The following is a 26766-nucleotide window of genomic DNA, read 5'->3' on the forward strand; positions in this document are numbered from 1 at the left end:
TGATACACCCTTGACATAAATTTGTGTAGTTTAGCTTCCTCCATTGAACTGAGTCCTTCATTTAACAGGTCTGATGAAAATATTATGAACCACAATGAAATACGATAATTAGCAGTTTAATTCTTTTTTCATGTATTAATCTAAAAGGCTTGAACTATGAATACAGGATCTGTAGATAAAAGCAGACTCTGAAATCGGTCATTTATCAGAAGTATTCATTATTTGACGTTCATTTAGCTAGATTCCACTAACAGAGGTGTATGTAAATGTTTATACTGCTTTCTTCCTTATCATCTTTTTATTACACTTCCTCTTATAAAAAGCCTTACCATTGACTTCAGAAGTGCTAAGAGGTTATTGTCATGTGAGCAACCTTGTCATAAAGCAAGCTAACATGTCCTTTTTTTCTAAGCTGAGCATGTGGAAGTCTTTTATTCTGTTCCTGAGGCAGGGGGAAGGGTGCAGGATGATTTGCCATGAAAAATCAGAGCCTCTGCTTTGACTTAAATATTGCAACGTGCTATTATCTGACTTGTCTTTTGCATTACACCCTATATTAAGGAGTTACATTACTGTTAATGCTTGTGTTCTGGTCATCCACTGGAACTCCTTAGTGGGTCATAACCATCTTTAAAAAGTGCATAGGTTATCCACTTATAGCTGGAGGGTTTTGGAAATTATCTCTTATTTTAGATTAATCTCTTCACATTCAGCTTAGTTCTTTTATATACTCCACTTATGTAAATAAGAATATATGATGTTTTGCTCATTACAATTTGAGTAGAATAATGAGTACCTTACATCCTCACAGACTTTAAGGCCAGGAGGGACCATCCGGGTCATCTAGTCTGACCTGAACATTGTAAGCCACAGAACCTCACCGACCCACTCATTTACTAGACCCATAACCTCTGGCCGAGTTACTGAAGTCCACAAATCATGTTTGAAAGACTTCAAGTTTACTCTGGTTTAAGTCCGCAAGTGACCAGTGCCACATGCTACAGAGAAAGGTGAACCCCCACCCCCAGGTTCTCTGTCAATCTCCTCTGAGGGAAAATTCCTTCCTGACCCCAAATGTGGTGATCAGTTGGACCCTGAGCATTTGGGCAAGACCCAAAAGCCAGACATGTGGGAAATAATTCTCTGTAGTAATTCGGAGCCCTCCCCATATAGTGTCCCATCTCCGGTCATGGTAGATATTTGCTACTAGCAGTCACAGAATGGCTACATGCCATTTTAGACAGTCTCATCATACCATCCCCTCCACAAACTTATCAAGCTCAGTCTTGCAGCCAGTTATGTTTTTTTGCCCCCTCTGCTCCCCTTGGAAGGCTGTTCCAGAACTTCACTCCTGTGATTGTTAGAAACCTTCATCTAATTTCAAGTCTAAACGTGTTGATGCCCAGTTTATATCGATTTGCTCTTGTGTCAACATTGACACTTAACTTAAATAACTTTTCTCCCTCCCTTGTATTTATCCCTCTGATGTATTTATAGAGTGCAATTGTATCTCCCCTCAGCCTTTGTTTGGTTAGGCTAAACAAGCCAAGCTCTTTGAGTCTCCTCTCATAAGGCAGGTTTTCCATTCCTCTGATCATCCTAGGGAGCCCTTCTCTGCACCTGTTCCAGTTTGAATTCATCTCTCTAAAACATGGTAAACCAGAATTGCACAAGGTAATCCATGTGAAATCTCACCAATGCCTTGTATAATGGTACTAACACTTCTCTGTCTCTACTGGAAATACCTCTCCTGATGCATCCTAGGATTGCATTAGCCTTTTTTATGGTCACATCACATTGGCAGCTCATAGTCATCCTGTGATCAACCAATACACCCAGATCTTTCTCCTCCTATGTTGCTTCCAACTGATAAATCCCCATTTTATAGCAACAAATCTTCTTGTTAGTCCTTACATGCCTGACTTGCACTTTGCACAATTAAATGACATCCCATTTCTATTACTCCAGTTTTCAAGGACATCTAGATCTTCTTGTATGAGATTCCAGTCCTCTTCCAATAGCAACACCTCCCAACATTGTGTGATCTTCAAATTGCATACAAATGAGATCAAACTAATGGGCCTGTAGTTTTCCAGATAACTTATTTTTCCTTTCTTAAAAATAGGTACTATATTAGCAATTCTCCAGTCATAGGGTAAGACACCTGAGTTTATGGATTCATTAAAAATCCTTCCTATTGGGTTTGCAATTTCATGTGCCAGTTCCTGTAATATTCTTGGATGGAGATTATTTGGGCCCCCTGATTTGGTCCCATTAAGCTTTGAGTTTGAGTTTGACTTCCATCTTGGATGTGGTAATTTCTACTTCCATATCCTTGTTTCCATTAGCCACCCTACAACTACCCTTAAGTCCTCATTGCCCTTATTAAAAACTGATGCAAAGTATTTGTTTAGGTGTTGGGCCATGCCTAGATTTTCTTTAATTTCCACCCAATCCTCAGTGTTTAGCGGCCCCACTTCTTCTTTCCATGTTTTTTTTTTAATTTTATTTTCATGGCTATTGAACCTTTTACTCTTAGTTTTAATTTCCTTTAAAAGGTCCAACTCTGCTTGGCTTTTGACAGTTCTCACTTTTTTCCCACACTTTCTGACCTCCAAGAGGTAGCTTTCCTTGCTGATCCCTCCCATCTTCCATTCCTTTTAGTCTTTTTACTTTCTGTTAATAACATGTCTGAGATGCTTGCTCATCCAGTTTGGTCTACAGCTCTTCCCTACAATTTTTTGCCCCTTGCTTGGGATGCAGGCTTTATATGGTTTCTGCAACTTTGACTTAAAGTAATTCCAAGCATCCTCCACATTTAGATCCTTGAGTTTTTCCATCCAGTCCACTTCCCTAACTAATTCCTGTAATTTTTTAACATTTGCTCTTTTGAAATCAAGGACCCTACTTGCAGATTTATTTTTGTTTATCCTTCCATTTATTTTAAACCGAATTAATTCATGATCACTTGAACCAAGATTGTCGCCTACAACCCATTCTTTTATGAGGTCCTCACTACTCACCAATATCAAATCTAAAATGGCATCACGTCTTGTTGATGTAGAAATCTACCAGCTATCACATCCAGGAATATCTGGCTCTACAATTATTAATAGCACTTGTCCTCCAATCTATCTCTGGGAAATTAAATCTCTCATAATCACACAATTTCCAGTAGTATTTATTTCATTAAAATATTAAAGAGGTCTCTATCTATATCCAAATGAGATCCAGGAATCTGTAGCATAACCCAAGGACTGTCCCAGTGGAGCCTCTGATTACAGACTCTGTTTTAGCTGTTCCATCACTTCTAATTTCTTTACAATCTACCTTATCATTAATATACAATGCTACTCCACCACCTTTATCTTTATTTCTGTCTTTCCTGAACAGCAGATACCCTTCAATAAACGTACTCCAGTCATGACTATTATTCCACCATATTTCTGCTATCCCTATAATATCTGGTTTCACTTCCTGCCTCAGTAGTTCTAGTTCCTCCATTTTGTTACTCAATGCTCCTTGCATTGGTGTATTAACATATTAGTTGTTTCAGCTTGGCTTTGCCCAGATTCCTCACCCGATTATTTACACTCATTCTACTTCCAGTATTGCCTATCTGACTGATAGCTTCATTGGTATTGGCACTATCTTTCCTCTTATTCTCCTACCCACTGCCTCTTCTTTCTCCATTGCTGTATTCTCTCTTTGTTGATTTTCCTCTCGGTCAATATCAGAATTAGGCATGGAGATTAAATTAGCATCTCCCAACTGTTTCCCCTAGATTCCTAGTGTAGCTCTTTTAATCAGTTGTGCCAACTTCCATCCCAGAAGTCTGTTTCCCTCCCTACTCAGGTGGAGTTCATCCCATGAGAACAGTCCTCTGTCCTTGAATGCCTCCTACTTCTCAGACATTCCAAAGCCCTCCTTATAGCACCACTGCCTGAGCTATCTGCTGATCATCATAATCTTGTCTCACCTTCGTTCTCCTCCTCTAGGGATAGGTGGAATCCCTCTGAAGGTCACCCAAGCCTCTATTTCTTTAAGCCTCTTCCCCAGCCTGGCATAGTCTCTCTTGATGCGTTCCAGAGAGAATCTAGCAGTATCACTTATTCCCACATGAAGGATACTCAGTGGATTCTTTCGTGCTCCCATTAGGATACTCTTCAGCCTCTGATCCACATTCCATATCTTAACTTCTTGCAGACAGTGCACCCTTCCGGATCAGCTGTGATGACAGGCTTGTTTTTTCTTCTTAGTAAGGAGTAATCACGTAATTCCCTCCCCCTTCCACTGGTGTTGGTGTAATTTTCCAGCCTTCCTCCTTTCTGGCTGCAAGTCCTCTTGTCTTTTGTTCTCCATTGCAATCTTCTGTGAGTCATTCTCTGTCATCCTGGGGCTCTGAACTCTGGCTACCTCCATCTCCATCCTGTCCCAAACTACTCTATAATGTTATCGTGTGCTATTGAATGGTTGCCATGTTTGTCTAAACCCTGCTTTCGGACACACACAGCAAATCTTGACTGATACTGTTCCCTCCTTACCGCAATACACATTTATTGTTGAGCTCAAAGGGAGTTCTACGCTCAAAGGCCAGAATACCAAAAGGAAGATCCACCTGCGGATGTCAGACTAGAATTCTGCTTCCAGATATGCACACATAATTCCCAGTGGCTCTATTATATATATACCAAACACATTATGGGACAAATGGTGTCCTCATATATACATTGAAGTCAGTGGATGTAAAAAGTTCATATCTGAGGCTCTGTTTGTAAATCATTTTAAAAAGTGCTGACTCATTCTGGATGAGAAGAGCTGTTTATAACAGACCAAGGCTTCAGACATACAGGTGCCAGGACTGATAGTGGGGAGATTGAACATGGGGCCTTCAGCCTGACAAACAGAGGCTCGAAACACTCAAGCTGGAGGAGAATTCATTTAGTTCAATCTCTTAGACGGCCACAGGGGAATGCATTCCCTCTGTTAAAACAGGCTTGTTCTTGGCATCTGATGTCTTCAGAAATTCAAGTCCCTCCAGGGCTGATACTTTGTAGTGACCTATACCTTTTTTCCCTACATGTTCCATGTTCCTTATTAGGGAATCATACCTGAGATCTTCAGCATCAAAAATACAGACTTCTACCACTTGAGCTAAGCATAGGTCTCAAACTGGGGGTCGCAACTCTTCAGGGGGTCGCAATAGGGTTATGGAGTGGTCACGAGCTGTGAGCCCCGACCCCGGCCAAGCGCAGGGCTGTGATTCTCCCTACTTTCTCCCAGCGGAGAAACATTGGGGGAGGGGAGCCAATGGTGACACGCAGATACTGCTCACCCACCTCCCAACATTCTCCGTGCCCCCCATAGAGGAGGGGAGAGGAGCAAGGAGCAACACCAAGGCTCCCTGCATCCAGGTCACTTTCCCCAACTGGGCTGTGCTGTGAGGTGAGCATCAGGAGCTGTTGCTCTCTGCCTTCCCCCTACGCAGCTCAAGTGAGGAAAGTGACTTGGATGCATGCAGGTCAGTTTCCCAAGGTGGGCATGGGAGGAAGTGGGGGGTCACAGGCAAAGAGAGGTATCCCTGGTGGCTGGCGGGGTGCCCACGGGGGCCAGAGGGTCGCACTCAGAGGCTTGCTGTGTGAAAGGAGTCACCAATACAAAAAGCTAAAGGATAATTGATTAGCTGTAAATAACAAGCTGTTACGGTTGTTGGGCCAGCCACTGAAGAGAGCCATGATCACACACATGCTAAGGATCTGATCCAACTCTAGTGATGTAAATGGGAGTTATTCTATTAGACCCTAAATTGGGGTGACAAGCTAGCAAGTATGAAAAATCAGGACGGGATGGGGTGTAATAAGGCACCTATATAAGAAAAAGCCTCCAGTGTCGGGACTGTCCCTATAAATTGGGACATCTGGTCATCCTACCCTAAATCAGTGTATTCACTATATAAATGTAAGTCATTATCTCTCATATCCAGATGGTTTGGGTTTGTGGTGAGGTGAGAGAATGAATTAAACCTGCTTTTATAAGTGGAATCTGCTTTTATTCAATTATTTTGATAACATATTGTAAAGATTGGCTCATGCATTATGACTGTATGATCGTATTGTATTGCCCAGTCGAAAAGAAAAGATGAATTTTCAAAGGAGACCCAAATTTTGTTCCCAAATTTTTGCACGTGCAAAACATTGGATTTGATTGCACAAACTGAACTTGAATGGATTAATCATGTGGGGCATGAATAGAGTCTGAGCATGAAAGTCTTGAGTTTTTGCACAAGCAAAAACTTGAGTGTGAAAAATTGTGGATGCAACTACTTAAGTACAACTTCAGAGGATGTTTTTGAAAATGGGACCATAAACCTTATTCCCCGTTATTGTGGAGGACAGATGATTACTGTTGGATGTTTTCCCAGGAAGACAACCTATCCTGCTCTCTAGTCAACTGGAAATGAAATCTTAAAATGGAAGATACTAGATAAGTAACAGGGAGAAAGTTTAGGGTGACTACTCACAGATCTACAGGAGGCCGAGCCTTCTCTGAAGCCAGACTGCAATGTAACAAACTGAAAAATACCAAATCCATTTCTTGGAAAAAAAGAGAGGCTTTTATTTACAATGGTTCACAACATTTTTCCAAGGAGCAAGGTAGCAGAGGGGTAGTGGATGGCAGTGAGGTTAGGTTAGGTGATCAAGCCACATTTGTAAACAAAATTTGTTTATTATGCCATTGTTTTCTATCTTGAAAATGGCATTACAAGTTGTTTACAGCAGTTAGTGCTATTCATTTCCCCTCTTTTATTCAGTGCAGTGGGTTCAGTTCTATAACGTCTATAACGTGAATTTTGGTTGTCTCCTGACAAATTTTTGCTCAGTGCTGGTCGAAAGGTGCAGGTTGATTAAATGTACTGCTTACTGCGTATGTTTCACTTCTTGTGTCTTAAATTTTTCTAACCCCTGTAGCACCTGAAGAAAATGCTGAAGTTTGACAGTTGGGAGTTACTGCTGAGTATGTGCTGTAAACTCTGCTATCCCTTTCCCCTCCTTCCTTCCCATCCTGCTGATGCCAAATGATTTATAAAATGCCTTAACGTTCTTGAGCGAGTTCACACTATCACCTCCAGGCACTGCAGTAAGGAATCACAGAAGTGGATAGGAAACACAGATCTGATAGCTGGTATATTTCTCTGGAAGAACAAAAACTGAAGATTAAATTTAAAAGGAGAAAAATTTCCCGCTGTGTCTTGTTAGCATAAATCTTTAGTCACTGATGCACTTGTTAGTAACCAGGTGATGTATGTGGTTATAATTTTTCATATACAATACCTGTATATTCCACTTTCATAGGAGCCAATTAATATTTTAACTTTAAAATGCAAGTCTCACTATTTCTCCAATTACTGTGTACTCCCACACATACACACCCAGACACACATCTCTCAGAAACAAGAAGGTGTTCTTCTGGAGACATGCTGTGGTGTGGGGATTCTGGAGTATGCTTCTGTCACCAGTGAAAGGAGGCATAGGATAGGAAAGAGGACCGCTGCATGCAATCGAAGATTTTTTCTTCTTTCTCCTATGCTTTACAAACACATGGTCAGCAGCCCAACCTTTCAGCCGCCCCATTCTCTCCCACTGAGCTCACTTGCACTGTGACCTTGCAACACCCCTGCAGTCATGTTGCCCACCTCATCCCCATTCAGCCCTAGCCCGGGTCTCCTCTCTGTGGGATGAGGCAGTAGAGTGAGAAATTACACTTCTGTGGTGCAGTGTCTCATTAGATCACCTGAAGACTCTGCCTGTCAGATCTCTGCCCCTGCATAGTCAGCAAGGTGCTTGTAGAACCAGCCTTCAGCCAGGCAGAGGTGGAAGGGCTGGGAAAACCACACCACTCTGTAAAAAATTTATTGTGGGCATTTAGAATTACAGCAAGTTCCCGTCTGTAGTTTTTCCAGCCCAGGGGCTTCCTGTTTCTGCAAAGAGGGTTTGTGGGTGAGTGTTCATGCATCCATTTGGAAACAGTAGGCCACATTTTTCTCTTACATTACTCCACTGAAGCAAAGGAAAGGGAGATAATTATATTCTGAATAGTTTATAGCAGAGTTACACCCATAGATTATTTAGTGCAATATCACAGGTTCTCAGTATTTCTCTTCTTTTGTTCCCTATCTTAAAAATATTTGCATGAAAGAAGGATCCTTGCTTCATAAGAAATTGACAGCTGCTTTTCTGTCTAACCTTTCACCGTGTTAGCAAGAGGGTGACCCCAAGCCAGCTAGCTTTGCATTGCTGAGCACCTGACGCTCCAATTTCTGCAGGCAAAACCCTGGAGTAAATTGAGCCTGATTTCTTTGAAAACCAAGAAACGTGCTTTCATGAAGAGTCCCTTACCAATAAAGAGAGGACAGAACATAAAAGGGGCTAAACTCTTTCCTGATGTAAAATGTGAAGGTGAGCCAGCAAATGGGTTTGAGCCGGGGAGTGGCATAGTCTGAGCTGCAGAAGAATGTGGTTTTGCAGTGGCAATTTGGATGTATGGAAAGGAAGTGAGACAGCCAGGCCCTAGGGATATATTAGCGGAAATCCACAAGATTCAGAAGTATACAGCCTATAGTGCTGCTTATTCAGACAACAGAGTGGTGTGAACAGAGCCACTTGGGGAAACACGGGAAAAACTGCACAAAGGGACTTCTGAGTTTGCCCAGGCAGAGTTAACTAGTAACTGTACACTAGGCAGTAGTGAGACTTGGGGAATTGATTTAATCCATCTGGAAGTCAACAAGGCACAAGAAGTCAGGAAGCTGCAATCCCTGGCACTAAGAAGGAGGTATGCTCCTTCTTATGGCTGGCAGATTGTCGTCAGAGATTCATTCCCCATTTCTCTGAGATACAGGTCCTCTTAACTAATCTCATGAAAAAGAATGAGGTCACTTGGTCACCTGACAAAGCCATTAAGGACCAGACTTGTGTCCAGACTCTGTATTAGAGGCCAGACTTCTCCTGGTCTGTCATTGTGCTGACTGATGCATTTGAAGTGGGACTGGGAGCAGTCCTTTGACAGGAGGCAGAAATATAGAACATCCTGTACACTATATAAATGTAAGTTGTTATTGTTACCATTATGATGTTATCCGTAAACTGTTCCCACAACAACGGAGACACAGCATCATTGAGAAAGAATGCCTGGCTGTGAAATGGGCAGCAGAAACATTATGGCATTTTTTTCTGGGTAATGATTTTACCTCGGTGACAGGTGATTATCCTGTCCCGTGACTGAACTGGATGAAGAACAGGAACACAAAGATAACCCGGCAGTATTTGGCTTTTGCAGCCTTTGAAGTTTCAAATAAAGAACCAGTCAAATATGAATGTAAGAATACTGATCAGCTCTCGAGGAATGATGCGAGTGGCAAGATACATGGAGGAAAGACAAATTCTCTTCCAAGCCGGGGTGTATGTTAAATGATAGTCCCTAATATTGGCTTCTAAGTTCTTACTGCCAGGGCAAGCTCTCCCCCACCCCCTCTTGTGCCTAGAATAGGATTTAAAGTTGAGAGACCTGTTTTGGAAGGAAAAAGATATACATTTACTTGATGGGAGAGGTGTGACTAGGATGAATTAATTGTTTTGGTATGGAAAGGAGGGCAGCAAATCGGCCTTGTTCTTTCTCCCTTTCCATTGTCCCCTTCTCTCATTTAGGAAGAATCTTTATCTTAGGTAATTTAGATTCCAAGAAAAAGAACTGTTCATATACTCATACTTTGTGGAAGAATGTTTTTCTAGGGATGGGCAAGCTGACATGGATACAGTAAGAACCTTTTCCCTTTCGCCTCCAATAACACTTTGCCAAAAATTCAGACTGTACCCAAACCAATCCATTATTGAAAATTTAACAAAAAATCTGTTAATTTTTTTTAAATTCTTTTTTGTGTCTTGGGACCAAAATAATTTGAGAGAGGCCATTCTCATGAGATATCTTGTCCAATGTTGCAGACCTAACAGGTTCTGCTATTCCATTTACAGTTGAAATAAGAAGCTGCAGTGCTGGGATCTCATCCATACAGAATTGAACTCCAATTCTTACAAAATTCACCCATCATTATTTTTCCCCTTTATTTCTGGGTTTCAGTAATACAGGCAAAGAAGGACTAGAGAAGATACTGATATTTTTGAGTTATAAAGTTTAATGGAGAGGTTTTTTTTTTTAATGCATTTAAACAATGAGTTTAGTTTAATGTAAAGATCCTTGTGAATGAAGTCCTTTTCTGTTTGCATATAGACATCTGTCTGTCTGTTTTATATTGCCACCCCACATCATAGTATCTGTCTTCCATGTAAAATCAATAGCTATAGCAAAGTCTATCATGGAGTTTATGCAATCTCTGGCACGTCTCCCTTTCCAGGGTCAGAACTCTGGTTAGGGTGGGGTTTTTGTTTTTTATTTTATTTAGATTTTATTAAGTTCCTATTTTTTGAGGTAGTTAGTGAGGATTTTGGGGTAGAACTAAGCTTTAGTGTTGTGAATGTCATTCTTATGCTGGAAATGCTTTTGTTCTATTCCTATGTAACCCTGGTGGAAGTGGATATGCTACAGGCTATCTATAGTTCTTTAAGACATCCTTCTCAGAGTATAGGGAATAATTATCCTCAGTGTAAGGAGTAAGACAGTAACATTAGCCTTTCGGAAAGGTGACTCTGAAGATTGGACTGGTGACCACTACTGGTAAATTCAGTAATATATTTCTTATAGAATTTATTATTAGTGAATGTTTTGACACTTTTGCACAGTATGGAGTTCCATGTCAGCAAATAATCATTTTGAATGAAGTGGAAAAGCCCATGGGAGATTTGGGGCTGGTTGACCATGTGACCTATTTTTCATTTCAAATGCCCATCTTCCAGAGGTGCTTTTTATTTTATTGAATCTATTGCAGATATTTCTAAGAAGTCCCATCACCAGGATATCACACTACCATTTATTTCATTGTAGTACTGGGGTTTAGGGAGACAGGTTTAAGGCAGGGACGGGTGGGAAGGAATAGTTCATGGAGACCTAAGGATTTGTACCGACAGTACAGAACTAACTGAGAGCAGAAGCAGTTTCCTGCCCTGGCTTGACCTGAAGTATGGTGATTGCTCTCTTGCATTGTGTCTGTCTAGTAAAATTCTGCCTCATATTGTAAACAAACGGATTATTTGTATAACTTTTAAACTGATGTTTCCTGCACTGTTCATTTTAAAAAAACCTTGGGCCTGATTTCATTTTCTCATTTGCTTTAATTTTTTCAGTGCCCCAAACTCCAAGCCTTATCAGTTGTATCAATATAGCTCTGCAGCATATCGTTTATGAAACTATAACTCTGGGAATATAGTTAGCTACCACCAGCAGAGGGAGTATGAAATTTGATGTTTTTATAGGTCCTAAAATAATTACAGTATCTCTGGGTTTATTTGTATATTAAGCAACATAGTAACCTAGATATTTAGAAACAGGATTTATTTAGACTCAGGATTTATTTAAAAGAACCTAGATGTTTATAGTGACCATACATGATGGTTTCATCAAGATTTCACTGTGCTGGTTTTTCATATGGGGTGAAATCCTGAGCTTTGCCGTTGACTCAAATGGGGTCAAGATTTCATCCATGGTTTCGTAGTGCCCCAGGAACTTTTCCCAGGATTTCTGAGATGTCCTGGTATTTCATTCATCAATCAAAGTGTTTATTCTTAATAACTACAAGGTGTTTCTAATGGTTGTATTACTTGTATTGCAAGTAGAATTTGCTCTGTGTTTATCAGGAATAAACAGTCTAGTGCAGCCAAGCATTCAATGTGAGACACTGTAAAGTCTTTACATGATTACAGTAAAGTAAAATGAGTGTAGACACTATCAAAGTTCATTTTTTGCTCAGAATAAATCTTATTGACATTTGCTTAGTGATAAACTTCTTCAAAACACTACATTACTGGGGGGGGGGGGAATCATCCACTCTGAGAAATATGCAGGTGTCACAGATGACTCAGAAGCAACACCAGCAGTAGCAACACCAACATATATTTGCAAAAATCCCCAGTATACTTTTATCTTTTATATGAAAGAATTGCACAGACCTGAAAAAAAGGTCACCACAAAAGTGTCCTAATTTTTTTAAGCTCACCTTACAGATGGCTAGAGTCAGGAAAATTTTCCTCACCAAATTGTAGAGATTGCGAGAAGCAGAATCCAGAGTTTAAAAACCTTAACGATCACAAAAGTTTCTTCCACTTTCCATCCTTCAGAATTAAGTATTCATATAATAAACATTAATATTATTGCGTAACAAACTAAACATGAGAAAGTAGCATAGGCTATTATGGAAGCTACAAAATCATGCTACATGAGAGATTGTGATTTGATGCTGGAGTTGCCAGTGGGATTAGAATGAAGCAGCGCCCATTTCTCTCTGTATAGTCCCTCAGCATTTATTGGCAAAAAGCACCTCCCACTGAAATGAAATGTCAAGGAGATTTCAAATAAGGTTTTGTACATAATATTGACTTTTCTTAGCCTCCTGCTGATGGGCCCTATTGCTGAAAAGAGACATGACTTGGAGCTTATAGGAGCCCCGTGCCATTTTCCATGCTGTTTTAATATTGCTTTGACACCCAGAAAAAGAACATTAGCATTTAAATTCCCCCCTTCATTTCCCCCTGAATATTTATATTCTTTTCCTGAGTGCCATGTGAGTATTAAAGCCGAATGAAAATGGGTTTAACAATCGCTGGCGTGGGGCTTACATACAGCATGTGTGTAACAAATCATGTCACTTTTCAGCAGTAGGGCTGCTGCCAGCAGGAGGCTCAGAAATGCTCATGTTAATCAAAAATTTTAATTTCAAATCAAATTGACAGTTTACACATGGTAAGAAATGCTTCTCACCATGTGATTTTTCAGTATGCTATGCTGGGCAAAATGGGTGCAGTTTTCTGTTAAGAATTTTGACTGCAGTATTTGCAAATTTATGGGTTTCAGTGTATTGGGTATGATGAATAGTTGATCTAAGGGAACCCCTTAGAGAATAGGAAACAGGAGGGTTTTCATACAGCCTGGCACTGGTGAGCTGCTGTTGGCACATACTGCTGGAGAAATGACAGGTATTCAATAAACTCCACTATGGTTAGAGAAAGATTTAAAGGAGGGAGGTGCCATAAACAAGGAGTTGAAACAAATGTGCCTATTTCACTTCATGATTAGTTTGAATATGTAAATATTCGAAACCATTTTTAAATAACTTTCAGTTTATTTGCATGTTGGTCTTGTACATGCAATGCCTACAACATATTCCCCAGTATTATTTACACAAACAATCATATGGGTCCGATTCTGATCTCATTTACAATGGTATAAAACCAGAATAACTCCATTGAAATCAGTGGAGTTACTCTGGATGAACATCAGTATAAATAAAACCAGAATTGGCCTTATTATTATTTTTATGACCTACATTCCCAGATCCTTATCCTACAAACTCTTATTCGTGGGAGTGAGTAGTTACACTGAAGTCAGTAGGACGACATGAGTGCCCAACTCTGCAGCTGTGAATGTCTTTGGCAAAATTCTCATTGACTTTAGTAGGAACAAGATCAGGCCCATGTACTTACATGAGTACTAATTTGCAGGGTCTGGTGTTACTAATGGAAACCCGTGCTTTCAAACCGTATCAGGAATATAAACCTAAAACCAAAATACGATCAATTGACATGAAGCATGGTTTCGTGGGTTACAGACTAAGGGCTAGTCTACACTAGAAGCGCTACATTGGCACAGGTGCACACATGCAGCATTCTCCCATCGGCATAATTATTCCACTTCCATGAGAAGCGGAAGCTATGTCGGCTGGTGTGGACAGAGCTTATGTCACTGTAACTTGCATCGCTCAGGGAGGTGTCTTAATCATACTTCTGGGCAACGTAAATTACATCGACTTAAGCAGTAGTGTAGACCTGCCCTAAGTGACATTTCCCATCCAGAACGGGATCAGTTTTCTTCTGAGACATGGTTTCCTTACCGTGTTTCTTCATGCCAGCAGAGGCAACGCATGGGAGGGTGAGATGTGGGATCACTTGCCCTCTCAGATTTGCTGCTTGGCTTGTAGTAAGCATGCTCACACGGACTGAGCATGCTCAGTAATACTACTGAAACTGGCTGCCCTCACCTGTTCTCTCCCCCTTCTTCCCCTCCCCACACACACTATCGGCAGGCATGGGTCATCTCTTCAGGGAAAACAGCCAGGAACTGACAGTACTCCTCTTCTTCCATTTTCCTCACCAGCACACATAGGTACAATTTTACCTCTGCCAAGCCTACGGGGCAGTCCCATTGCACCACCAACTACACTAGGAGAGCAATAGCCATCAGTCTGCCCAGGATTACCTTGCAGTTCCTTTTCTGTGTTCACTCAGTCACTGAGCCAGTCTCAGGATGATAAAGCTGAATCCATAATATCACTGCAGAGACCTAGGAGATCACAATTGTTGTTGTAACCAACCTAGATAAGATAATGAAGATAAATAACTCCTATTATTATTTTCATGGGGGAGGCTTTTCTTTTTATTACTCTCTTTATTCTCAGATGCTATAAATACTCCAAAATGATTATCCTTATGTAGATTTCAACTCATTTACTTTGAAAGGGTTTGAGGAGCATATTATTTTATAAGCTGCCAAATGAATATGACCATTTATGACATTTCCTCTTTTTTTAACATTTCCTTTTTGGATTGAAGACCTGAAACAGATAAATATGCTAATTTAAGACATCTGTTGTTTTCCGAGATGTAGAGCCCTAGACAGTAGTTACCGCTGATAATTTGTTTACCGAAATCGTGATTTTTCTTAATAGTTTTCATTATCACAAAATTGTATATATATTTTTAAAGGTCTCTGTGTTAAATAGGTAGATAAAAAGTACCTATAACCTGTGTAGTAATTTTAGGCAACAAAACGCCAGGCCAAACTTTGTCTGGTTTCCATAGTGCAGGGCTTCACAGGTTCTTAAACATGGACTTGCAGGTGTTTCATTGGGCCTGATCCTCTAAAATGCTGAGCACCTCCTGCAGGGAGACTGTAAGCTCTTTGGGGCAGGAACTATCCTTTTGTTCTGTGTTTGTACAGTGCTTAGCACCATGAGGTCCTGATCTATGACTGGAACTCCCAGCTATTACAAGCACCATGAACTCCACTCCACCTATTATTCAATATGAAACTGGCGCAAAGTTGCCAAATTCACAGACTCTCAGTGAGGAAACCAATCTGAAGTCAGATTCTGACCAGTCCATACTGATGATTTTGGCACCTAGGGTATAGAACTCCATGTGACACAGATTGACATAATATTAGATACCTGTATATGCCTCAGGTCATATTGCATATGAAAGGCATTATATAGTAAAAACCCTAACATTACTCAATTCTCATCCCCTTACATTGGATAGGACCTTGTGTCACTTGTAGGCCCTCATACATTGCCCATTAACATCATAAGAATCCTTCCACTGACATCTGTGGATGCTGGATCAAGATCTCAATCCCATTAAACCAGTGGGATTCTGCACCGACTAAGATACTATTCAGTTTGAGTGTGGGTGTCATAGCTGGGCCCAGAAATTTTATGGAAGCATACTGTTCTCTTCTGTTCAGTCAAGGAATTTTGAAATGTATAAACCACAATTCATCAATGATTTTGCATGGTATGAAGGGTTAACAAAACTTTCATTATCACACTCTATTAAGCCAGGACCAGGAAACAATTTCTAATCAACACTCTGATCTGTGCAGGGATTGTGCAGTCTTTTGTATTAGGCCTCAGATCTGTGTTCTCTATTCACACATGCTCACTTCCAGCTGTTGTCATTGAAATCCCACATAATCTCTCAGGGTCAAAGGGCAGTCATCCATGACTGCTGCTGTTAAAAGGTTATGCTGATTTCTGTTGTCAAATATTGGCCCTTTTCTCTTTCAATCACTCCCATTCTACTTTTTTCAACAAGAAAGATCCAGCCTAGAATTGTATTACATGACTTTAAAGTCTTAAAAGTGTTCCTCTATTCTGGTAACACGACATGCCCTGGACGGTCTAATTCATTCTGTTACATTCCACAAAGAATTTTCTGGTGCTTCTTAAAAACAGTGAGCTAAAGCCGAGCAGTCAAGCTTCAAAGAATAATGACACATGGGACTTGTGGCCTCGCATTTATTTTGTAAGGAAATATATCATTTGACTGTGTAATAAAATAACCATGGTTAATTATTACTATGACAATAAAATTAAACTAGAAGTAACTGTAGCCGAAACAGGGCTTGAGGGTGGAGGAGTGCAAGCAGAGATAGGGGAAAAATTAGATTTTTGTATCAGAATTAAAATCATGGCTAATTTCTAGTTTGAACTCTTTTTTAAAAAGCCACTTATTTTAAATATTTAATTGAGCCCATCTTTTAAATCTTATAATTTACGGATTTGCAGAACATATTGTGTATGAAGAAAAATAAAATGGATCCTTCAGGTTAGCATTAGCCAGAGTTGCATGCAGTGGCCCAGTGCAATCCACAGAGTAAAAAAAATGGATCACAGTCACCTTTATTTTTCATAGAGTACTGTGGTCCATGTAGACTACAGGTCCCAGAATGCAGTGGTCCATCTTGATCGCAGAGGCCATTCAGGTGAAGATGGAGAATTGCATGCTGGGATGTGTAGTCTCGGCAAGACTCACAGAGCATAAACACCTCAGATGAAAGTATCATGTGATACACGTGTTCTATCCTTCCCTTTATTTGTTTTCTTTTGCTGGGGGAAGAACATGATTGAGGATCAAGCATAAACTCTACCACTCCTATCCTGATAGCACAATACAGTTAGATAAAAATTAATCCATTGAACAGTCTGGAGAGGAGAGTCCTCAACTATTTTCTATCTTAGGGTGTATCTGTGGTTGATGAATCAGACTCATAAGTTCATAGACTTTTAAGCCAAAAAGGACCATCGTGATCATCCACTCTGACCTCCTGCACATTGCAAGCCACAAAACCTCACTCACCCACTCCTGTAATAGACCCACAACCTTTGGCTGAGTTACTGAAGTCCACAAATCATGATTTAAAGACTTCAAGTTACAGAGAATCCACCATTTACTCTGGTTTAAACCTGCAAGTGACGTTGTGCCCCATGCTGCAGAAGAAGGTGAAAACTCTCCAGTCTCTGCCAATCTGTCCTGGGGGGAAATTCCTTCCCGAGCCCAAGTATGGTGATCAGTGGAACCCTGAGCGTGTCGGCAAGACCCACCAGCCAGACATATGGGAAAGAATTCTTTATAGTAACTCAGAGCCCTCCCCATTTAGAATCCCATCAATGGCCGTTGGGGATATTTGCTACTAGCAGTTGCAGATGGGTCATGTGTCACTGTAGGCAATCTCATCAGAGCATTCCCTCCATAAAATTATCAGGCTCAGTCTTGAAACCATTTAGGTTTTTTGACCCCAGTGCTGCCCTTGGAAGATTGTTCCAGAACTTCACTCCTGTGTTGTTTAGAAACCTTCATCTAATTTCAAGCCTAGATTTGTTGATGGCCAGTTTATATCTATTTGTGTCAACATTGATGCTTAACTTAAAGAACTCTCCCTCCCTGGTATTTTGCCCTCTGATATATTTAGAGAGCAATCATATCTCTCCTCAGACTTCATCTGGTTAGGCTAAACAAGCCACACTTCTTGAATGTCCTCTGATCATCCTCGTAGCCCTTCTTTGCATCTGCTCCATTTGAAGTCATTTTTCTTAAACATGGGAGACCAGAAGTGCACACAAAATCCCACATGAGGGCTCACCAGTGCTTTGTATAATGGTAAAAACACTTCCCTGTCTCTACTGGAAATACCTCACCTGATGCATCCGAGGATTGCATTAGCCTTTTTCATGGTTACATCACGTTGGCGGTTCAGAGTCAGCCTGTGATCAACCAATACATCCTTTCTCCTCCTCTGTCACTTGCACCTGATACATCCTCAGCATACAGCAGACATTCTTGTTGTTAGTCCCTAAGTGCATTTGCACTATTAAATTTCATCTCATTTATATTACTCCAGTTTTCAAGGTCATCCAGATCTTTTTGTATGATATTCCAGGCCTCTTCCGTATTGGCAATACCTCCCAACTTTATGTCATCCACAAATTTTATTAGCACACTCCCACTTTTTGTGCCAAGGCCATTAATAAAAATGTTAAATAAGATTGTTCCCAAGACCGATCCCTGAGGAACTCCACTAGTAACTTCCTTTCAGCCTGACAATTCACTGTTCAGTATGACCCATTGCAGTCTCCCCTTTAACCAATTCCTTATCCACCTTTCAATTCTCATATTAATCTGAATTTAACTAATAATTTCCCATGTGGAACTGTATTAAATGCCTTACTTATATCCAGGTAGATTAGATCTGTTGCATTTTCTTAGTCTAAAAAATCAGTTATCTTCTCAAAGAAAGAGATCAGTTTAGTCTGGTACAATCTACCTTTTGTAAAACCATGTTATATTTTATCCCAATTACATTATCTCTTTGTCCTAAACTACTTTCTCTTAAAAATTTTTCCAAGACCTTGCATACAATTGAGGTCAAACTAAGAGGCCTGTAGTTTCCTGGATCACTTATTTTCCCTTCCTTAAAAATAGGTACTATATTAGTAATTCTCCAGTCATAGAGTATAACCCCCAAGTTTATGGATTCATTAAAAAATCCTTGCTTTTGGGTTTGAAATTTCATGTGCCAGTTCCTTTAATATTCTTGGATGAAAATTATCTGGGCCCCTTGATTTGGTCCCATTAAGCTGTTAGAGTTTGACTTCCACAACTTTCCGTGCTGATCCTTCCCATCTTCCATTTTTTGTAGGCTTTCTGCTTTCTCTCAATAATCTGTTTAAGATGCTTGCTCATCCAGTTTGGTCTGCAACCCTTCCCTGCAAATTGTTTCCCCTTGCTTGGGTCCAGGCTTCAAATCGTTTCTGCAACTTAGACTTAAAGTAATTCCAAGCCTCCTCCACATTCAGATCCTTGAGTTCTTTAGTCCAGTCCACTTCCCATAATAAATTTCCTAAATAATTCCCATAATTTTTTTAAATTTGCCCTTTTGAAATCAAGGAACCTAGTCGCAGATATATTTTTGTTTATCCTTGCTTTTAGTTTAAACTGAATTAGCCCATGATTACTCGAACAAAGTTGTGCTGTACAAACAGTTCTTCTATGAGGTCCTCACTACTCACCAATACTAAATCTAAAGTGGCATCTCTTCTTGTTGGTTTGGTGACTATGCCCTGGTCTACACTTACCTGGAGATTCGGCGGCAGTCGACGGGAGTTACGCAAACTACGCAGAGTAGCTTGCGTAACTCCCATCAACTGCTGTGCTTCCCTTCTGTGCGCCGTCTTCACTGCACTGCGCTGACAGGAACCATGTTCCCATCGACGCAGTGCCACGCTACTTGAGGGGGTGGTTTTACTCAGTCGACTTCCTGATCGATTGAGCGGGTCTACACTGACCACTCAATCGATCCAGAAAGATCGATCTGGCGGCGGCGGCGACTTTGCTGCCTTCAGTATAGACATACCCTATGTGTTGAAGAAATCTGTCAGCTATCACATCCAGGAATATCTGGCCCTACCATTCTTAATAGCACTTGTCCTCCAATCTATCTCTGGGAAATTAAAGTCTCTCATAATCACACATTTCCCAGTAGTATTTATTTCATTAATATATTAAAGAGGTCTCTAATCGTATCCAAATCAGACACTTGGGGTCTGTAATATAACCCAAGGACTGTCACAGTGGAACTTCTGCTAACTTTCTTCCCAAAGTGATTTTGATCCATACAGATTCTGTTTTATCCATTCCATCACTTCTAATTTCTTTACAATCTACCACATCATTAATATACAATGCTACTCTGCCATATTTTCCTTTATTACTGTCTTTCCTGAACAACACATACCCTTCAATACCGGTACTCACGATTACTATTCTACTCTGTTTCTAATATCCTTATGACATCTGGTTTCACTTCCTGCACCAGTCAGTTGTAGTTCCTCCATTTTGTTACCCAGGCCTCTTGCATTGGTGTGCAGATGTGCATATTGTAGGCAATATTATTTAGTTACTCAACACAGTTTGTGAAACAGCAGCTTATCTAGGTGAAGGATAGAAGGAAGAGGAATCAAGTTGCGCTTTGAGTGTAGAGGCTTTTCTTTTTAATCAGGCATTTGGTTAAGATAATAGGCTTGAAACCCTAATTGATTATTACTATTTTAAGGTTTTAAGATGGATATATACAGTAAGGTGCTTGGCATGAATAGGGGTTTAGTTTGCTTTATAATAATGGTTTCAGTCCTAACATAGGAACTTGTCTTTTAATTTCAAAATACTAAGGTGAATTAAAGACTTCCAAAAAGCTATTTCTCCAAGCTCAATATTGTAATACGTCATCAGGCAGACTGTCCAATGCAAATTAAATAACAGAATTTTTGGATTTTTTCATCTTCAAAGGATTTAACTCTTTCACAGTACGTTATTTTTCAAATAACAGATAGTGTGTTTTGTCTTTGTTTGAAGTGTACCACATACGCTTATGGGACTATATAATTATTTTATAATAATAATAATAATAATACATAAGGAAAACATCTTAAACAACAACAGCACTTTGAACATTAGTACAATGAAAACATTTTTTATATGTAATTAAGGAAGAGTGACCTGATTAGCTTTAACAATATATACTGTATACAGGCTTTCCAAATAGAAGTAAATGCTTCAGTTGCGATTTTCTCAAACTGCAACGCAAGTGCTTGATCTGTAGTCTTCCTACATCTGAGACTCCCTTCCCGGACATTAATTTGGAATAAAAAGGTGGATTTCCACGTAAAATAAATGTTGGGAGGCAATTTGGTTGGCTTTTGTACACACAAGGCCTCCATTGACTCATTCTTATATGAATGTCACTTAATAATACAGAACAAATGGAATGAGACCATGAGGCCTAATTCTGATCTCACATTCACTAGTGTAAAACAGGAGAAACTAATTAAGGTCAGTGGAAATTGACTTGCATATAATTGGTGCAAGATCAGAATCAGGTTCTATAAACTTAGACTTGTTTTTGCTCCTCCATCATTAGGGTAATGTTTGATCCCAAAATGAAGAAAATGTAATTTACAGGATGACGTTTTACATAATTATAGCTGTCACCATCCAGCTCAAGTGAATTGCTTTTACTGTGGCGGTGGAGGTATTTTTACATATTATTAGTAATAGACAAAGTGTATGCTAGATACTAAGATACTATGTACTAATTAGTATTATTATATACCTTGTTCAGGCAACATTATTTTATTACTTCCTCCAGAAAAAAATTATCATCCCCATAAGTATGAATTACAGTGAGGTACTGAAACCTAAGGCTTATTCTTTAATGCCCAGATCCAACTGAGCTCCCTCTGAAATCAGTGGAAAGACTCCCACTTACTTCAGTGGGTGTTGGTTTGGCTATAAAGCTTTGATTCAGGAAAGCACTTAAGCACATGTTTAACTTTAAGCACCTGAATTAAGCCCATCCCTACTTGGCAAAGCAGTTAATTAAGCATGTGCTTTAGTTAAGGGCCTATCTTAGGTGTCCAAGTGCCTTAGTTTATGTATAGAACTTCAGTGAATGGTTTTTGATAAAATGAATAAATCTAATCCTCATTTTAAACACCAGCTTTGCTACCCAAATGTGATTGAAATACAAAACTGGAGAGATAATCAGTTCATATACAGCAATTTCCACTTTCTATCTTAGGAGTATTTAACAAAAGTATAATTTTGCAGGTATTTCAGAGAAGTGCTGTATTAGAAGTAAATCTTACAGACTTTAGTATGTTTAATCCTCTTTTCAATTAAGAATCTTTTAATGCTAACATCTGCATTTGGAATTGCTTAACAACTTTACCTAATTTTTTTCTTATTCACAATTAAGTGGAACAGCCAAATTGATACAGTTTCTCTGAAAGACATTTTTCCATTTTGGCTTTTGTGAGCAGGCACAAAAAAATAAATTTGTACAGCTTTTCTTGCTAATTATATCAGGTCCTGGCTGTTCCTTTGTCATTCGTTTGGTGGGTTCCCTTCATTTTTGCCACGTTTTTGTTGCATTTATCATCACAGTTTTAGAAAGATTCATCAGCAAAGGCTACAAACCTAGGCCCTAGTTCTGCAAACTGAATTATGTAAGGAGAAACCTTAGGCCTCCACGGAGTCCACTGAATTTATTGGGGCACCACATACCTATGCATGCATGGATCAGATTGCAGGATCAGGGCCCAAGCATAATTTTTTCGGGCCCAGTACAAGCTTGTAACACGGGCCCCCTCCCACACACATACCACAATCGCTCATCCCATACATACATTCTGAAATTACTGTTACATATTCTACATTTCTGAAAAATGTTCTCCCCCACCCACCGCTCTTTTTGTTTCTATAAATATCCTCAGGCATGATATAAAATTTAGCCTCAATTTTTTCCTCATGGTAATGTGGGTGGTAGCCAGGGCCGGCCCCCCCAGGGTCTCTGGTAAAGTGTACCCTTTTCCTCCCCCATGTGTGGGCCCTGTGCAGGATGAGGGCCCACTGAAGAGCACAGCTCATGTGAGTCAGGCTGTGAAAGATGTGAGTGAAGCCCCTGATTTCCTAATCATTTATGAATGTATAATTCAATTAACAAATCTCAGCCAATAAATGTTTATTTTCACTAATGAAGACTGAAAATCTAGGCTGCCTTGTTTTGCACTATTGTTCACTCACAACTACAGCCCTCTCCACACACACACGTGCACACACACGGGTGAACTAACGCTTTGAGAATGAGCCCAGTGTTTTTCCTTAACTGTGAATGTTCTTGCTTTTATGTATTTTAAGTCACACCCTCAGCGTTATTGAAATAGGAACTCCTTTGTTACAGCCTGTCAAGCCAACCTGGGTGCCAGGGGACACAACAGGCAGAACCAGTATAGTCTATTGTATCAGACCTACTAAGTGATCAGTGATGCAATGTACTGAACATTCTGGCTCTTACCCAGCAAAGCACGCAAGCATGTGCTTACTTTAGGCATGTGAGTGGTCCCACTGAAGTGAAGACCTAAGAGAATTACTTTTAATTCATAGATCTTTTAATCCAATAAACAAGGCTGCTGCAACATATGAAAAGTACATCCTCATATTAAAAATGCTTGGGAAATTGTCAAAGAACATGCTTATTGCATACTAATAACCCACTTTAAAAAAGAAAAATGATGCAGTCATGAACTTCGTTATTGAAAAATGCAAACTGGGTTGGGCACAATCAACTGAATTTTCTGAAATCTACTTTTCAGTTGAGAAAATGCAAAAAGCACTCAGTTTCTCCTTCGGCATTTTATGCACGTAAAATATTTGAAGGTTTTTTTCCCTCAAAAACGTCGTAAAAATTCATGCTTGCAGATTGAGAGATTTAGTTGGGTTAAGTTTTAACATCCAGTACATTTTCATAATTTAGCTATAAACTACTGGATCATGACAGATTTGTGAATATATTTGTGTATATATGCAGTACAAAAGGACATATATACACAAAATTATCATTCCAATAGTATATATTATACTCAATATAATGATGTAACACTGTATCTGACAGACAATTAACTATGTGGGGCAGATGGTGCTCCTATAAAACATATATGTGTGTGTGCATTGGAATCAGTGACTTTAAGTAGGACAACCTTAAAAGATATGCCACTTATCCTGTGGACAAGTACGACTTTACAGTTCTTTTAATAATCCCTTTATCCTGAGATTTTTCCTTTGACTCTGATTTCAAAAGGAAGAGGTCAGGCTGGCCTACTAGCTCCAGACCTCTAATTGAAATCCTGATATGTACTGCATAAACTGTAAATCCAGCTATGTATACTTACTTGCACTTGGTTTTGAGTTTGAAAGCTGCTTGTTTTGTAATTGATTATGCCCATGAAATAGAATTAACATTTGGTGATAGACATGTTTTCAGAGAAATAGGAAAATACCATTATGTGAAGTGTAACAACATTTTGATATAAAATGTAGAGGCATCCCTTGTACAAATGAAACAGGCAGGGAAACATACACCCTGTCTCTTAAAGAAATTCTAAGGCTTAAAGTTAATGCTTTTCTTATGCAGAGATTTATTTCGTCTTTTGGAAAGCTTGTTTTAAATGCTAAATTTTTCTTTTTTATGGGAAAGGCATTCATTTTAAAGATTTGGGTTTTTTTTTAACAACTGCTATTTTAAGATTTCCCTAGTGTAACCTCAGAAAATGAAGAGTACATCTTTAAATCTTGTTTTGTTTGAATGAATGGGTAGATAATCCTGATCAGATGTTTCTTTAAAGAATAATGTTTAAAACGATTATAGAATTTAGCTGTCCTGTCTGATTCCCAGGTACAGTATTTTAATTTCAGTTGTTAAGTCGTTAGGGGTCATCCAAGGTAACTGTTTACTAAAATAGTCCTCTTTTGTTTCAGGTTTCCTGTTGAGATGCTTTAACATCTAGAAAACTCCCTGCTGATGTGTCTTGTTAGCTTTCTTAACCTCCAGATATAGACCACAAAATAGCCTATATAGGTGTATGACTAGTTACCCAGCGCCATAAACAATAATTAGTGCTAAGTGGGAAATTAGGTGTCACATTTGAAATCTAAATGAAATTAAAGTATTTCTGAATACTGTCATTCAATGCTCAAAGCGAATCACAGTTCTTTCATTCTGTTTGTTTTGCAGGACATCTGGGCTTCCAGGACAGTTTTGTCACATCAGGTGTTTTCAGTGTGACTGAGCTAGTAAGAGTCTCACAGAGTAAGTATCCTTTTGTTGTTGTTCCCTGTGTTCATTGTAACTCTCATTTCATTCCCTGTCCTCCCCCTCTTGCCCTAACTCACATACAAATAACTGAGACACTGACTGTCCCCTCTTCTACCTCCACTCCGCACAGGACTAATTGTGTTCCGCATTTTAAAATAATAGAATATTTTTTAAATGAATGATAAGTTCCTGAGTTTGCGAACCAATGCATCCTTACGCCAACGTGGCACCCTACTGAAGAGCTGAAGGTTCTGTGTCGGTGCAAGGGTCTGCCCATGGGGATCAGTTTGCAGATTCAAAGGTTAAGGGATTACTTTTAAGCACATCTTTTAAAATGACACCCTCCGTGCACATGCGCCAGGGATTGTGTATACACCAGTTTTGTACATACATGTCCTTGTGTGCACAGAAGTGGCTGATGTTTTAACACCCCTAGATTGTGAACTTGCAAATAATGTGGACAGCGATACCAATGTTACTCCTAACAGGCTCACTTACTCAAACACACAGACAATCTCCCTCCATTGTATGGAATTCTGCCTTTTAAAAGGATTTGTTTTTTGACCTTTAAAGAATGCAAATGCCCACAGCATGAGTGACACGCTGCAGCATGATCATTACCCGCTTGTCAATACTCGCTAACAACAGTGAATTAAGAGTACCTGTCACCACCCTGTTCCATTGATCAAAGGTGCATTGATTGTATTTTGCTATGACATAACCCAGACAGTCCAAGGAGAGAGCATGAACACCCTCTCGAAGCTGTGCCTCTGTTTCAAGTACAGCTAGACCAGGGCCCCAGTGCTAGGGGGCTGTGGATTTTTGTAGCTAGTGAAAAACTATGTTGCAACATGACAGTAGCACCAATTAGCACTGCAGTAGTTAGTTGGACTGTGTTTACAATATAAACCTCGCAACTCATCCACTTTAACATACTCAGAGATAAAACACGGCATACATATTCTCAGCATGGAAGTTTAAAAGCTTGTGTATCTGCCATGCAAGTCCAACTTGTGGTCTTCCTGGGGTCTTAAGAGAGAACCTATGTTTTTGAGCCATAGCCATGGGGTTTCTGTAGGAAAGGTCACACTGTTTTTCTACATTATCTTCCTCTCTCTCCCCCCTCCCCCTCCTCTCCACACACACCAGTGCACACTAGTCAGAGCACCAAATTGGCTTTCTGTTGAAAAACTAGGATATCCATGGAAGTGGGGGTTGGAGAGGAGACGCATACACATCAGAGAGGTATGCATGGGAGAATGAGAGAGAAAAGGGTACCCTGTTCTTAGCCAAGCAATTCTCCTCGCTCTCCTTCCCAGATAACCTCTGGGAGGGATGTTTCAAGGACATGTGAAGTCAGTGGGAGTTCTGGGTGCTCAGCACATTTGAAAACCAGGCCACTTTATTTAGGTGCCCAAATATGGACTTGGAAGCCTAATGTTTGGCACTGATTTTTGAAAATGCTGGCTTCATTATTTTATTGTCATGCTCTAAATTGATGTTTGATATAAACAATGTTCGGAATAGCTAAGTTATCTCCTGTATGCGAATAGCTCCATTTTATGATGTTTTAATTTGGTGTAAAGGGGCAGGGCTTTTGAAGTTTTACAGGGGGAATTCACCCTTTCTCCCTCTAAGACATCCCACATTGAGACAATCTTATCTTCACTGGAGGAGCACTAGTCATCACAGTTGTCTCTGGATTCTGTCAACCCTGGTTCATGTGTTTGCAAGATGCAGTTGCTAGAAAGTAACTAGGTTCACCACTCCCAACATCTGATCTTCATAGCAGAGAGTTTGGGATTGATGTTAGGAATCAGCAAATTTCATGCTTATTAA

General features: G+C 39.8%; 1 protein-coding gene across 7 annotated transcripts in view; it reads left to right on the forward strand.

Moving 5' to 3' along the window:
- The window catches only part of NFIA (nuclear factor I A), a 300076-nt gene that overhangs the window by 175885 nt on the left and 97425 nt on the right, over positions 1-26766 (forward strand). For all 7 annotated transcript variants that reach the window (XM_067535616.1, XM_067535615.1, XM_067535617.1 and 4 more), the window contains exon 4: positions 24847-24921. In XM_067535616.1, coding sequence (XP_067391717.1) covers positions 24847-24921 — 75 coding nt within the window. The remainder of the gene's footprint in view (positions 1-24846; positions 24922-26766) is intronic.

The sequence above is a fragment of the Emydura macquarii genome, unplaced genomic scaffold (assembly GCF_026122565.2).
Source record: "Emydura macquarii macquarii isolate MOO-44397 ecotype Brisbane River unplaced genomic scaffold, CSIRO-AGI_Emac_v2 contig_3506, whole genome shotgun sequence".
Classification (NCBI taxonomy): Eukaryota; Metazoa; Chordata; order Testudines; family Chelidae; genus Emydura; species Emydura macquarii.